Consider the following 14,576-nt stretch of genomic DNA (forward strand, 5'->3'; position numbering starts at 1 on the left):
GCATTCAAACATAGCTACAGGAAACATTTGAAGAAAATAGCACATTTACAATAATCCAAATGTAATGTGTATTTTATGGTTTTGAATCTATCCAAAGGGTTGAAAAATATTTGCTCCATTCTTAATATTTAATTCCTCAGAAAACCCACATTTGAAGTAACCTTAGGAGAAAAATGTGTTTGTGTTCTCAGTGTCTGATACTCACCTGCTCCATGCTAGGTATTAATTGAAATGTGTTGATTATGAATTCAAAGCTGAGAGTGTTGGTCTCTATTCACTTTTTTGTATATTTTTCTTTCATTAAAAGTAGGGTTTTTTATACAACATATTCTGATTTTGTTTTCCTCTCCCCCAAATCCTCCTGGTTTCTCCACACCTCCTCTCCCATCAGAATCCACACCTTTTCTGTTCCTTATTAGAAAACAGGCATCTTGGTATGTCTTGCAATTTTTGACTTTTAGGAAACTGAATAAGTTATGTTGAGAATAAAGCACAACCAGAAAATTACCAAATAGGACACATTAAATATATGTTTTGTTTGTCCCTAGTCCTTTCACAGAACTTCACAAGCTGTGAATTTCCTGAGTGATAAGTGTGCTTTTTTTTATGTGAATGAAGTGACCAATAGTAGACCCTTAGATATTTTTAAGGGTAGGGCTGGCCACATCAAGAAGACTAAGCCTATGGTTGGGGTTGAACTACTCAGCTCCTGCTCACCCAAGGGATGTAGAGAAGGACTGATAACTGAGTTCAGTCACATGATCAATGACATCATCAATCACACCTACATAATGAAACTCATATAAAAACTAAACACTGACCAGTGAAGTCTCCTGGCTGATGAATATATCAACATATGAGAGTAAAGCACACCCTGACTCTATAGAGACCAGCTCCTATGCTCATAATCCTCCCAGACCTTGAGTCTGGTCTCTAACCTGGTTAATCATCTACATCCTCCATAATGAAATAGTGATCACAAGCAGAGCAACACAGAATTCTGTGAGCCATCCCAGGGAAATATCAAGTCTGGGAGAGGTTGGGAAATTTTGAATTTGTGGTTGAGCTGGCAGAGGTGTAAGCAGCTTGCAGACTCCTGACATTAGTGATGGGTGTCTAAAACAGGTTATTCTTGTGAGCTTATGTGATTAACTTGTGGAGTCTTTGCTAATTCTCCATAGTGTCAGAATTGGATTGAATCACAGGATCCTCAAAGAATTGATGTCAGAAAACTGGTATCAAAACACACAAAGAAAATCAAGAGGCATTCCAAGGCATTTTGAATACTTGTGGGAAAGATTCTTTGATATGAACCTATGAAAGAAGATCAAATATTGTAATACTAAAGCACACACTTTGTAAAAACAATTACATAAGACAAAAATAACATTTAAAATAGTCCTTAATTATTATATAACCATAGAAAAGTAATTTAACCTTGAAGAGTCTTTCTACACAATTTTAAAATGAGATAATATACTGGTTTTTAGTAGACCATGTTTTGTGCCAACTTGGCTGGGCTACAGTACCAAGATAGTTGATCAACATGTCTACAGTGCTTTGAGTGACATTAAAATGTGTGGTTGTCGGGCGGTGGTGCGCACGCTTTAATCAGCATCGGAGCAGAGCCAGGCGGATCTCTGTGAGTTTGAGCAGCCTGGCTACAAGTGAGCTCAGGAAAGCGCAAAGCTACGCAGAGAAACCCTGTCTCGAAAAAAAAAAAAAAAAAAATGTATGGTTAAGTAAATGGCTCTCCACAATGTGAGCAGGCTTCCCCCAGTTAGCTTAAGGCTTGAATGAAACAAAAGATTGCTCTCCTCCGAACAAGGAACAGACATTTACTGGAACATCATCAGTCTCTGCTTGGGCTCAAGCTTATACCTGAACTTGCCAGTATCCATAATTTTTCTCTCTCTCACCCCGACTAGCGCACTATTTTGTATGTTTGCTGCATGCATTAAATGGGAATATATATGTAATCATTTGTAAATTTTAAAGTGCTAGAAAGCACAGGGATGGTTGTTTGCTTAATATCTGAGTTCATATTGAACCTCACAAATATATACATTAATATATACCAGTGTAGTTGATATTACAGATAAATGGATTAAAATTAGCATAGACGAAGCTGTGAGACAGAAGGAAGAAGAAAGAGGAAGGTGCTCAATTTCAGTTCTGGACAAATGTAGTGTCTTTGCCATTGAGAATCAAGTTGGGGTGGACAGGAAACTGTAGCTGAATTGGCTTAGCTCATTTATCTATCTGGCATCTGACACAATGCTTTGCACAGTTGTTGCCTAAATAGTCAAAGAATAAATAACTTTTATCTCTGCAGTCATCCAAAACAGTACATTTTTGTGAGTGACTAGACAGAAAGACTCAATTACCAGATTTAAAATAGAATACATTCGCACACTGTATGGAAGGCTAGAAATACAAAAGTATACTAAAGCTGGTCATGCTTCAGTGCAGTTACATGTTAGTAAATCATAGTCCACACGGTAGATGAGAGAGCTAGAAGATCAACCTGGCTGAAGTGAGGCCACAGGCATGGACTCTCAGGGAGCTGGTGTACAAATCTGTAGCCAGGCGTCACTCTGAGGCAGTGGCTTTGCTTCCGTGGACCTTTGCTGAACTTTGCATAAATAGCAAGGTGCAAACATAGCTGTTGGGAAAAGCCACTGCAACCACACTGAATGAGCAATTTACACCCCAAGACTGCAATACAGGGAAACTTGCAGGTTCTGGGAACTGGAACCGCATTCAACAGTGTTTCTTGTCAGCTCAGACCTCTAGATGACATTCCTGGTGGCACTCAATGGCCGGTCTGGGCTTCATTAGAGTGCCTCACAACTTTATGGATTATGGTTTTTTGTGGGCAGATATTTTGAGAGCTGGCCACAGAAGAATATGGTTGCTTTCAAAACATTCCGAGCAAAGAGTTTCAGGCTGAGAAAACAGGAGCAGGCTGCTAGCCTTCTTGGTATTTTGGGAAGTGTGTCATCGTAATGATATTTCCAGCCTTCTCTGGATAAGGCCAGGAAAGGAGAAACCATTAGGGCAGCCTTCCTTAAATTAAAACAACAGTGGGATATTATTTTCTACTTATAAAATTGGAAACAAATTTTAAAATTAATGCCCAGGACTACTGAGAACATACTTTCATTCATTCCTGCAGAGTGGAAAACCACTTGGCCAGAAAAAAAAGTTTAAAAATTGCAATAATCTTTTAAACACATCATTCTCTAAGAATTTATCCAAAGAAAATAATCATCTATGCACAGATATTACTACTAATTTGTATTTTTTTAACAATGTTAATTTTAGTGAAAAATGTCTAACATTGACCACTAAACTAACACTCTAGAGAGCATATAATGACATGAGAATTTGGGCATCATATACTGTTAATTAAAAGGCAGTTTACAGAGTACTATGTGTCAAATAAGTCTAGTTTTTATTTTTAAAAAGAAGAAAAATAACAATCCAAGTACAAACACTGAAAAAAGGGCTAGACTGCCTATTAAAATATTCATAGCACCTATCTTTAGATAGAAAGTTACAGGCCATTTTTTTTTTTTTTTTTTTTACTGATTTCTTTAGGCTCCCCTCATCAACTTTTCTAGTATGAATATTACATCTAGATGAGGAGAGGTAAGGTCTTAAACATTTCAAGTAAAAATAAAGCAACAAATAAAGACATGGACAAAACCATGATAAACTAAGATTTTCTAGTAACACAGGAGCAATGTGTATAGTGCTGTCTACGGCTATTGGTTCAAAACTATTTATTTTAACCTGGATGGTGTAGCATGTTCTGAAATGTTGGCACTGTAGTCATTTTGCAGGAATCCTCTCCTAGCCATGCTGTATTAAGCCCTGTGTGGCATGAGATCACTTGGCTCAGCTCAGGATTCTGGCAGGGAGGTGGCTTGAGACATTCACTGAATGTTAGCACACAGATGCCACCTTGAACACGGGAGGTTTCAGCTCATTAGCTGCTGCTCTCTGTGAGAGTGAAATCCAAAGCTGAGGCTACAGAGAAATAAATGAGGGGCTCTTGTGCTATATATCCTAGACCCATCACTGACTGCCTCTGGGGTGGGGAGTGATGATGTCATCAGTACACAGGCTTTGCCCACAAGTGTCTTCTGCCATCCTTAACAATGAACTGGGGTAATAGTTGGTCTATTCCTGTCAATCATCTGCCGGTTGAGTAGTCAATCTGAAATGCTTTTAGAGTTTAGTCATGGAAAAGCTATGAGGTGTGGAGGTGAGATGCTCATCAAGTGAAATGCCACGCTGTCTGTTCCAGCTCTTTGGGGACTATAAAAAAATGAGTGTCAAAAATATGTATTTCCACAAATGAATGAGTCAGAAGTTCACAAAAAAAGCTAGATTCAAACAAAGCCCTTACCAGTGGTTAGGACATGGGAAATAGTTCCAGGCTAGCAAAACTGTTCTCCACTAAATTCCTCCAGTAGCCAAGTCAGCCTTGCCCCAATGGGTGTTTTTAGTTATATACATTCTATCACACTCTACACAGCTGACAATGGCTAGAAGTTTCAGTACATGTTTCCAAAGAATATGTATTCTTGATAATCTTCTAACCATTGATTAGAAGATTATCAAGAGTCTTCTAACCATTGACACCGCAGAGTTTAAAAAACTTTTTTTTTTTTTTTTTTTTTTTTTGTTTTTTTTTTTTGTTTTTGAAGACAGGGTGTAGCTTTGCTCCTTTCCTGAACTCACTCTGTAGCCCAGGCTGGCCTTGAACTCACAGAGATCCGCCTGGCTCTGCCTCCCGAGTGCTGGGATTAAAGGTGTATACCACCCGACTAAAGAGATGGCTCAGCCGTTAAAGGCTAGGCTCACAACCAAAAATATAAAAATACATTTTTTAATCAGAGCTTCCCAAGTGCTTCCCCAGCCCACCCTTTCCCCAGACACGCAAATGGCCAGAAAGTCACAGAACACAGGACATAGCTCTCTAGACCCACCTTGCTGTTGCTGGTCCTCCTGCGCCTTCAGCTGACACGTGCCCAAACCGGTGAGCAGGGGGCTGTCGTCTTTCCTCTGGGTGGTAGACATGGCACCAACAATCTGGCTGTGGCTCGGGGCACACTAGGGTATTTTGTCTTAGCCAATCATCTAAAACTGTCTCCAGAAGTCACTTGGAAAGAACACCGAGGCACACGCAGATCTCGCCTCGCATGTAAAACATTTACTCCTCGAAGAACATGACAGAGCTCCCCCCTGGTTAAGAACCCTGCAGTAAAGATTTACCAGTGTTACGTCTCCTGCCTACAGAGATGCCAACTTATTTGGCTAGAAACAAGACTTCGTTCATTGCTTCAAAACATCCTGAAGACTTTCTCCTTTTATAATGTAAAATCCTACAAAAACTATCTCTCTCGGTCAGTTTTAGCCATTTTCGCTTTCTTCTCTGATCTGGAGTCCAGTCCCTCAAGCACAAAGAGGACTCCTGGAGAAACCCACTGCAGAGGAGAAAGTACTGCAGGATTCAGTCAAGGTTTCTCTGCTTGGTCAGAGTTTACCCTGAGACAGCTGGATGTGCACAGTTCTTAAGGGAGGCTGCAGGGGGAGGAGCCCAGAGAACTAGCTAATTAGCATAAAGAGACAGGCAAGACAAGGCCTGCCGATTGCTTTAACATAGTTAGTGACCAAAGCAGGGATTGTAAAGAAGCCCCGAGAGCGGGGTAATTAACCATCTGACTTCTGCTGCTCTGTGGTTAAAGCACAAGCCCAAAGCGGGGCTTGAGTGGCGTGGATATTCTCGGGCACGTGTGAAACGGGAAAAGGTACGGCTGGGGCTGGTCATGAGCTCATGGAAATGTACTGCTGCAGCTCCTGGATTCTGTAAACAGCTCTGAGGCTCCGGGCGAGGACAGTTATGGGGCCAAAGCAACTATTTAGAGTTCTGCAAGAAAAAATAAACATACGAAACACTACCCAGAAGCTTACCTTTGCTTCGCAGTACAGCCTCCACTGCTGGGGCTGCTCGCGAGCGTTCTTGGGAGTTGCAGTTCACCCCACACACCTTAGACTCAACGAAGTCCCAATGAATGCCGTAGGTCCTGTCCTGCAGCATTCACTCCTCATTGAGTCAGAAAGTAGGTAACAGGCAGAATCCAGCAGGCCAGAGCTGTCTGGATGCTGAGGCTTTCTGCTCATGTTTGGAAACTGGTATTAAACACCCTAATAAGGTTACTTCCTCATGATATCTGGGGTCAGGGGAATTATGTCTCTTGCTGTTGTTTTGTTTTTTTTTTTTTTTTTTTATAATGAGGGAATTCATAATTTCCCCAAGCATATACTGGTTCCTAAAAATTCATGAAATATATGATTCCCTTTTTAAAATTCCTATGACTAATAAAAGTGAAACTTTTGTACTATATTTTGTTTTTTATTTGGTAGCGTGGTCATAAAGATAGAGACTTGGAGATGCAGATTCCTGGGCCCAGCTGCACAACCTGGGCTATAAGGTTAAGTATGGAATCTATACACACACATGCACCTGCACATGCATGCACACGAATGCACACACACACACACACACACACACACACACACACACACACAAATGTATTTCTTAATTCTTCCGTTCCAGATAAGGAAGTGGGGCTCTTAAACAGAGCTTGTTTTCTCCTTCTTTAACTGACTACAGCTTTCCTGTAGGCCTGTTTCAAGAGAGACCATGTTAGAGAATAGGGCAGATGCTGAGGACCCTTAAGGGTCTGCTTTGGGTATCACTGTGCAGTCCTGGGCAGTGGCCCTGTGACCAATCATACTGCATCAAAGGGATGTCTGAGCTCTTACCCAGAATGTTGTTACACTTTTGCTCTTGTGGAACTGGGTTTCTAGACCCCACTGGAGTGAACCCAGCGTGGCTTAGTTCTACATGTGACAGGAGTGAATAAAGCATCCCAGAGACGCAGAGTCACAGCCACCCCCCTTACTCACTTTTTATGAAACCCCACCAAGTTACGTTACTTCATAACAACCATGCTTTGTTGTGCTTTTTGCTTATAAGGAAAAGCAAGACATTGGAATGGCCAAGTTGTTTAGGTCAAGAAACAGAATAATCATTGGTGTTTTTATTTACAATTTGATTAAATAATATGCTGTAATACTGTAAAGGTTGTTTTCCTTTTCTGTGACTCCCTCACTTCAAAGAAAAACACTGATTTTGTATGTGTGTGTGTGTGTGGCGTGTGGCATGCATGTAGAGGCCAGATTGATTTCAAATGTCTTCTCCTGTTACTGTCCACCTTATATTTTGAGACAGGTTCTCTCAGCTTGCCTTATTTCAGATATACTTGTAATAGCAAGTCTATGGATACATTATCAGTTTTAGTTTTGAGAGTTCCATACAATGAGTTTTGACCTTACCCACCCTCTCCCCCACCTTCTTTCACATCCACCCTTTCCCTACCCACCCAACTGGTCCTCTTTTGTTCCCATCACATGCTATTTGTGCTGCCATGTATACTGTTGGGTGTGTGGCTTTCCAGTCAGCATGGTCAACCAAGTGCTGACAATGCTCTTGATTCTCCCTCTCCCAGCAGCCAGCAGCTGTCAGTAGTTCTTTGGCTACGAGTGGGGCTTATGTCAACCTTCCGCTATGAGTGCTGAGATTTGGTCTGGCTTGAGATCACTCTGCTGTGAGTTCACATGGCCGCCTGCCCTGTACTGTCCACAAGACACTGTTTCCTAGTATTCCTTCACCACCTCTGGCTCTAAGAGCCTCTGATGAAAGGTGTCACGTGACAAAAAGCCATAGTATGGCCTTTGTCATTTTTACCCTAAAAGGACAGGATAAAAGACTGCTAACAGATTGTAAGGATGAAAGCCAGAGAACCTGGTCTGGCCTCAATAGGATCTCCTAAAACCAGGAATGTTTGAAAGACTGTTATAGTTGAGGAACAATGGGTTACTGCTGAGGCTTTAGGCTTCCCATTGATTTTAAAGAACAGAACCCTTGTTCCTTTATGTAAGCCAATAGTAGTTTCTTCTCAGATCATTCATACTGACCACAGACATTGTGGATGATAATTCTGAGTTTCAGGATCTTACAGTGGCATATGCCATAAAAATAAAATAGCCATGATAGTGGGCTGTGTCTAGCTAGAGTCATGTTACTCAAAGTTTTTAGCTCATAGAGTTTCCTAAGTAATACAGTTGGCTGGATTCCACTGTCATCTGTGAACACGTGGCTTTACTAGACACAGTTTTACTTGAATACCTATTATCCAGAAGCTCATCAGGCTTCACTGGTATGGCTTCAAAATCCTACTTATGAAAAGTGCTCACTGTTCAGAAATCTCTCTCACTCCATAGACACTGCACTGGCAGTTCAAAGAATGTCTGTTCTGTGGCTGGTGAGCACCACTCTGGCTGCTACAGGGCTCCCTCTGGAGGTCAGCAGAATCCAAGATTGGTAGCTAAATTACCTCATCCTCGAGATACCTGAGATCCACAGGATTTCAAGTCTAGTTTTTGTGAGTTTAGGAAACGTTTATGGTCTGTATCTGCAGAGGTGGGAAAGCTCCCTCATCGTCCTCCTATGGGTGAAATTGCTGTATGGTGAGATTTAACCTCCTGTAGCTTTACACTTTGTCTATCTTTATTGAAGTCTTTTGATCAAAGTCAAAATAAAACAAGATAAAACCAGAGTTCGGGGTGGGGGGGAGAGGCTGTTTTATTTTTATTGTTTTAGGGGAAAATATGCCCCAAATACATTGACTTCATTCTAGTGCCATAATGTCCACCTTCCAGGAAGGATAAGCAGATTCTGGAGTCTGACTATTGTCTACAGGTGCTGAAGTTCACTGCTACCATGATGAATGAATGAGTTGGGAAAGAACAGAGCTCTTTAAAGGTAAATATGCAAATAAACCTTCATAAAAGAAAACTTTTGTTATTCCATATAAGTTTACATTAATAAGAATAAAATGCTAATCAAATGATGTTCCCCCTCCCTTCCTAGCTCCTTTCCTTATTGGGTGATTTGGGTTTTTTGGTTCCATCTACTTTCCCTTCCTTCTCTGTCTCTATTTCTCCTCATACTATAGTTTCTTTTATGATAACCATGTTGAGTTTAGAATTATTTTAATGTATTAAAAATGAAATGAATTTGCATTTCTCTGGTGGCTGGTGTGGTTTTTCATCGCCTTGTTGGCCATTTATAATCCATTTTTTCCTTTTTTTATTTTATTTTATTTTACAATACTATTCAGTTCTACATAACAGCCACAGATTCCCTTGTTCTCCCCCTTCCTGTCCCCCTTCCCTCCCCCCAGCCTACCCCCCATTTCCTTATAATCCATTTTTTGAGAACTGTTCATTTCACTAGCTCATTTACTGATTGGGTTGTTTCATTTCTTGCTGTTTAGTTATTTTGAGTTCTTTGTATGTTCTTGACAGTAATTATCTGTCAAGTGTATAGCTAGCAAAGATTTTCTCCTATTCTTTAGGCTGCCTCTTGATTCAATTGCCTGTTTCCTTTGCTGAGCAAAACGAAAATCATGATAAGATTTCATCTTCCTCCAGTTAGAATGGTGGTATTTGAGAAAGCCAACAATGCACACTCAAAAAGGAACCATGACACATGGCTGGTGGGAATGTAAACTAGTTCAGCCACTATGGACATCAACAAGCAGGTTCCTGAAAAGCTGAAAATATGACCCAGCTCTTCCACTCCTGGGTATTTACCTAAAGGATACCAAGTCCACATATCTCAGAAATATGTGTACATCAGTATTAATTTTAACGCTATTCACAATAGTTAAGTGAATGAAACAAACTATGTGCCTAACAACAAAAGAATGGGTAGAGAAAATATGAAATATATGACATATAAGACAGAATTTTGCTCATCTATAAGAGAACAAAGTTACATCACTTACAGGAAACAGATACAATTGGAGATCATCATAGTAACTGAATTAAGCCATTCCAAAAAAAAAATGTCATATATGTATATATGGCATAAATACAGAATCAGAACTTCCAGGAATGAGGAGAATGGACAGGAAGAAAGGGAAGATACAGAGATATGGAGGAATGTGTTCAGCATATGAAGTGTGCTTGTGTGGAAGTGTCCTTATGCAATGCAGTGCCAGGCATAATGAATATATACAATGAACATTTTTAAATGAAACTATTTTCTATCTGATTCTTGCTTCAAGATTGTATAAACAATAGGTGAGATGAAATTGGCTATAAATTGGTAATTATTCAGTCTAAATGATGATTTCCTAGGAATCTAATGTGCCCTCTCCCCATACAAATAAGTAAATGTAAAAAAAAATAAAGAAAAAAAAAAAAGAAAATAAATAAAAAAAAGAAAAATAAATAAATGACTATGGTCAAAACTTTGAAGAAGTCTGAGGCACATTCAAGAGCCCTAACCATAAAAAAAAAGCAGAAAAGAAGAATAGGACAAAGCATAAAAGCATGGAAAGTATACTCTATGAAATTATAGAAGAAATTTCCCTAAGCTTAAAAGGGGGAAATTATATAATTGTATTATACTCTCAAAATATTATTTAAAAAAGCCAAACACCCCAAAGCAAGAAGCATTTAGGAATCCAAATAGACATGATCAAAGAGTCACTCCAGGAAATATGACAATCAAAATGTCAAAAATACAAAGTGAAGAAACAATATTAAAAGCTCTAAAGGAAAAGTGTCAATTTACCTATAAAATTGAAGATATTAGAGTAATGTCACATTGCTTGGATTTTAGGTTGACAACCTACTAAAATCCAGAAAAGTATAGCATGATGTATTTCAAACATTTAGAGTAAATAATAGCCGAACTACTTATACTCAGTAAAGCTATCTCTTTAAATTGATGGAGAAAGTTGGAAATGGTGGTCTGCAATCCCAGCACTAGAGAGGCAGAGGCAAGCAGATCTCTATGAGTTCAAGGCCAGCTGGTCTACAGAGTAAGTTCCAGGACAGCCAGAGCTGTTATATAAAGAAATTTTGTCTCAAAAACAAACAAACAAACAAACAAAAAAAAAAAAAACCAACCAAACAACAACAAAAACCAAATAAATTGATAGAGAAATAAGAATACTTCAAGACAAGCAAAAAAACTAAGGCAATTTGTGGCAGCCAAACCAGCTCCATGAAAAATTCTTAAAGGAACTCTAGACACTGAGAAAGAGAGAAGGTAACCACATTCACAAGTGTAGGAGAATACACTTTGAGATAAGAGGGATAGATAAACAAAGGAGAATTAGGAAGGAAGACTTCCTGTCCAGCACAGCAAACCGTAAAACCCTAGCATCAACAGGAGGAGAAGAAAACTAAGAGTACCATGACCACCTCAAACCAACAAAACCACATGAATTAGCAGTACCAATTGGACTTGATGGAGAAAGAGAGAGAGAGAGAGAGAGAGAGAGAGAGAGAGAGAGAGAGAGAGAGAGAGAGAGAGAGAAGCTCGGTGGATAGGGAAGGGGGGTGAATCTGGGAAGAGTTGAGGGACGGAGTAAACCCAATCAAAACACATACAAAATTCTCAATGAATGAATACAATTTAAAACAAAAATAAATAAAATTTACTTCAAGACACTTCACATTTTATATCAATATAACTACATTTTTATCTTCAATCTTCCTGCCTCTATCTCCCAAATACTGGGATTATAAGTATATACCATGCTTAAATTCAGTAATATTTGATAATTTGATGATACTTGGCTTCACATATTTTTCTAATTAATGTTCTTTAAGTGTATTTGTCAAGACATTAGGTTACCTTTCACTTAGCTACTTGTTGGCTTGATTTAGTGCTCTTAAATTAGGGCTGGCTATATAGCTCAGTGGTAGAGTACTTGTGTAGCATTCATGAAGTTTTGCATTTGATCCCCACCCCTAAGTGGAGAGGGGAGGATCACTTAAATATATAGACTTAAAATGTATGCCTCCCTTGTCCCAAACCTCATAAAGATTGGATAAGCATGAAAAAGCCCCCACCAGCAGAGGCTCAGGATAGACAACCACCATCCTGAAAATGGATAAAGCAGAAGGCTGTCCCAGGATGCCTAAGGGATCAGATGGATTCTGAGCTGGAATGAAGACACCCACAGACCAGACTGGATGACATCCGCAGCTGGAGTCATCCTTTAAAAGAACTTCCTAAAGCCAGGTCTTCCACTTTCTCCCACTCACTGGCCTTCTGTGGTCAGTCAGCTCGCTGACTCTTTTCCCTCCATCCCTTGAAGTCCACGGAGACTTGAGAAGGGAGTTTTGAACTGGATAGTCATTGAAATTAAAATATTAAGTTTGACTACAGATTTATGAAATTAGACCAATGCTAACCAAAGTGTGGTTTAATTTTTCAGCAGGATAGCAAGAGCAGGGCTTGGAAAAGAGAACTGGAAAACCACAGCAAAATAAAGATATGGGCTTTTATTCATATCTTACTTATTTGAAGAAAGTAGGGCACTTTGAATCTGATACTGACCAAGGGAGAGAGACAGAGGTTATTATTTCATTAGCCTGAAGCACTGATCTATGATTTCTGTACCGAATTACCCAAGAGCTTCAAAATATCGGTTTCAATGAGAAAAAGATGTGTATATATACATATATATATATGTATAAAATATATATAATATATATATATATATATATATATATATATATATCAGTTTCTTCACCTCCATATAGACTGAGTTTGAAGCTGGCTAGTGGCTTAGCATCCATGTTTTAAAAGTAGCTCAGGTGACTCTAATGGACATCCGTGATTTTAACCCACAGGGTAGGCGTCTGGTTGGTCATTTCTTTGACAGTTTTGTGTCTGTGTTCTCAGCTTTGGGAATACTCACCACTTTCTTCTACTGATTAGGCCTTTGGCTTCAAGTACTTCACAACAGCTTTTTCTTTTTCTTTTTCTGCTGAGGAGTGTGTGACAGCCCCATCAATGACCTGGGAAAACAACCTGTATCAAAGCCAATTAGTTGCACTGTTTCCATTTTAATGAAGTAGATCAATTATTGGAGGAGGGCTAGACTGGAAAATTCCTGAGCCTGGCAGACCAGCAGCCTCAGGCTATTATGTGGTTAGGTACAAATCCACTCATTCATTCAACAAACAGATATTAGACACTAAATATGTTTTAGAATCTGGAAATAAAAATGATGAATATGAACTTGATTCCAAGCTTCAAACTCTTGTTGTTGCTGTTGTTGTTTGTCATCCCAGAAATTAATGGTTCTTAGCTAGCTGGAGTTTACTAGTTCTTAGCTTTGGCATTTCAAATACTGTTTTGTAGACTTTGAAATTTGATGGACTAGTAATTTTTTTAGTTGAGTGAGCAACCAATTTTTAATTTTTCAACTTAGACAACCAAATAAAAGTCTTTTAAACACAAACAACAGCATGTAGACCGTATTACTACAGTAAATCACCATTTAACAATAGTTTCATGAAAAATTCTGCAAATCTTAAAATTTGGAGCCAAATTATTACCTATCTGTATCTCTCTCACAGTATGTGGACTATTTCCAAGTAAATGTGTTAGTGTGTATTACAAGTCATGTTAGTAGCCAGTATATAGAAGAAAGACCGGATTTGTCCCCATAGAAGCCTCTTAAGCCACCAACAAGAAAAGACACTTAACAGTGTTTTCAATGTAACAAAGATGACTAACTCCTGTAAAAACAGAAAGGAAATGGGGACAGCCCTAAGATTTCTCCAGTCTCAAGAGCAGTTTGAGTCTACAGAAAAGAGATGGAACCCATGTAGATCTTGGAATATTCTGGGATGATAGAGCTAAAAGTTCAGGATGAACAAGGTTACTGGAGCCCACAGGAAAGAATGCTGGCCAAGAAAGAGCTGTGTAGACAGGTCTATCTGAACACCTGACATTTCTTCTATGTTTTTAGTTGACAGGCACATCATGAAACTACCCCGGGCCAGGAGTAAAATCATCTGGAATGGGGAGAGGTTAGGATGTCTGGAAGTCAAACAGGGTCAGAATAGTGCTCATACCCAGAATTCACAATGGGAAATCTCATGATTCCTGTTTCTAAAAATGAACAGAGCATCAGTGAGCTGTTAGATGCGTACGGTGATGACATTAATATTCATATATTATATATACTTATATATGCAGTACATTACATATATTATAATAACCATTATAAACCCACAAATTCAAGTACAACATTCATAAAGACTATGCCAAGACACATATAATCCAATAGTTCAAAACCAGTCATAAAGGGGGGAGTCTTAAAAGAAGTAAGAGAGAAATATACACAGAGAAGCACTGATAAGCTTAATAGATTCTACATAATAAAAAATGCAGGTAAGAAGACAAGTCTCATTCATGATGATTTTAAAATCTTCAACAAATTACAAATAGGAAAGTCCTTAATTTTACAGAGAAAATGAATCTGCAGCCGATATCTACCTCCTGCTTAATGATGGAAGAACCAATTATTTCCCCTTAAGAAACACACAAAAGGCTATCTGTTTCAGCAGTTCAATTAAAAATGCATTGTATGAAATTCACAAGAAGTAATAAAAACACT

At 39.0% G+C, this 14,576-nt stretch overlaps 1 protein-coding gene across 1 annotated transcript in view; it reads right to left on the reverse strand.

Annotated features, from left to right (window-relative positions):
• Positions 1–5,720, reverse strand: part of Ranbp3l (RAN binding protein 3 like) — a 49,581-nt gene extending 43,861 nt beyond the window's left edge. The window contains exon 1 of the mRNA XM_028875611.2: positions 5,001–5,720. Coding sequence (XP_028731444.1) covers positions 5,001–5,091 — 91 coding nt within the window. The 5' untranslated portion in view covers positions 5,092–5,720. The remainder of the gene's footprint in view (positions 1–5,000) is intronic.
• Positions 5,721–14,576: the final 8,856 nt, after the last annotated feature.

The sequence above is a fragment of the Peromyscus leucopus genome, chromosome 11 (assembly GCF_004664715.2).
Source record: "Peromyscus leucopus breed LL Stock chromosome 11, UCI_PerLeu_2.1, whole genome shotgun sequence".
NCBI lineage: Eukaryota > Metazoa > Chordata > Mammalia > Rodentia > Cricetidae > Peromyscus > Peromyscus leucopus.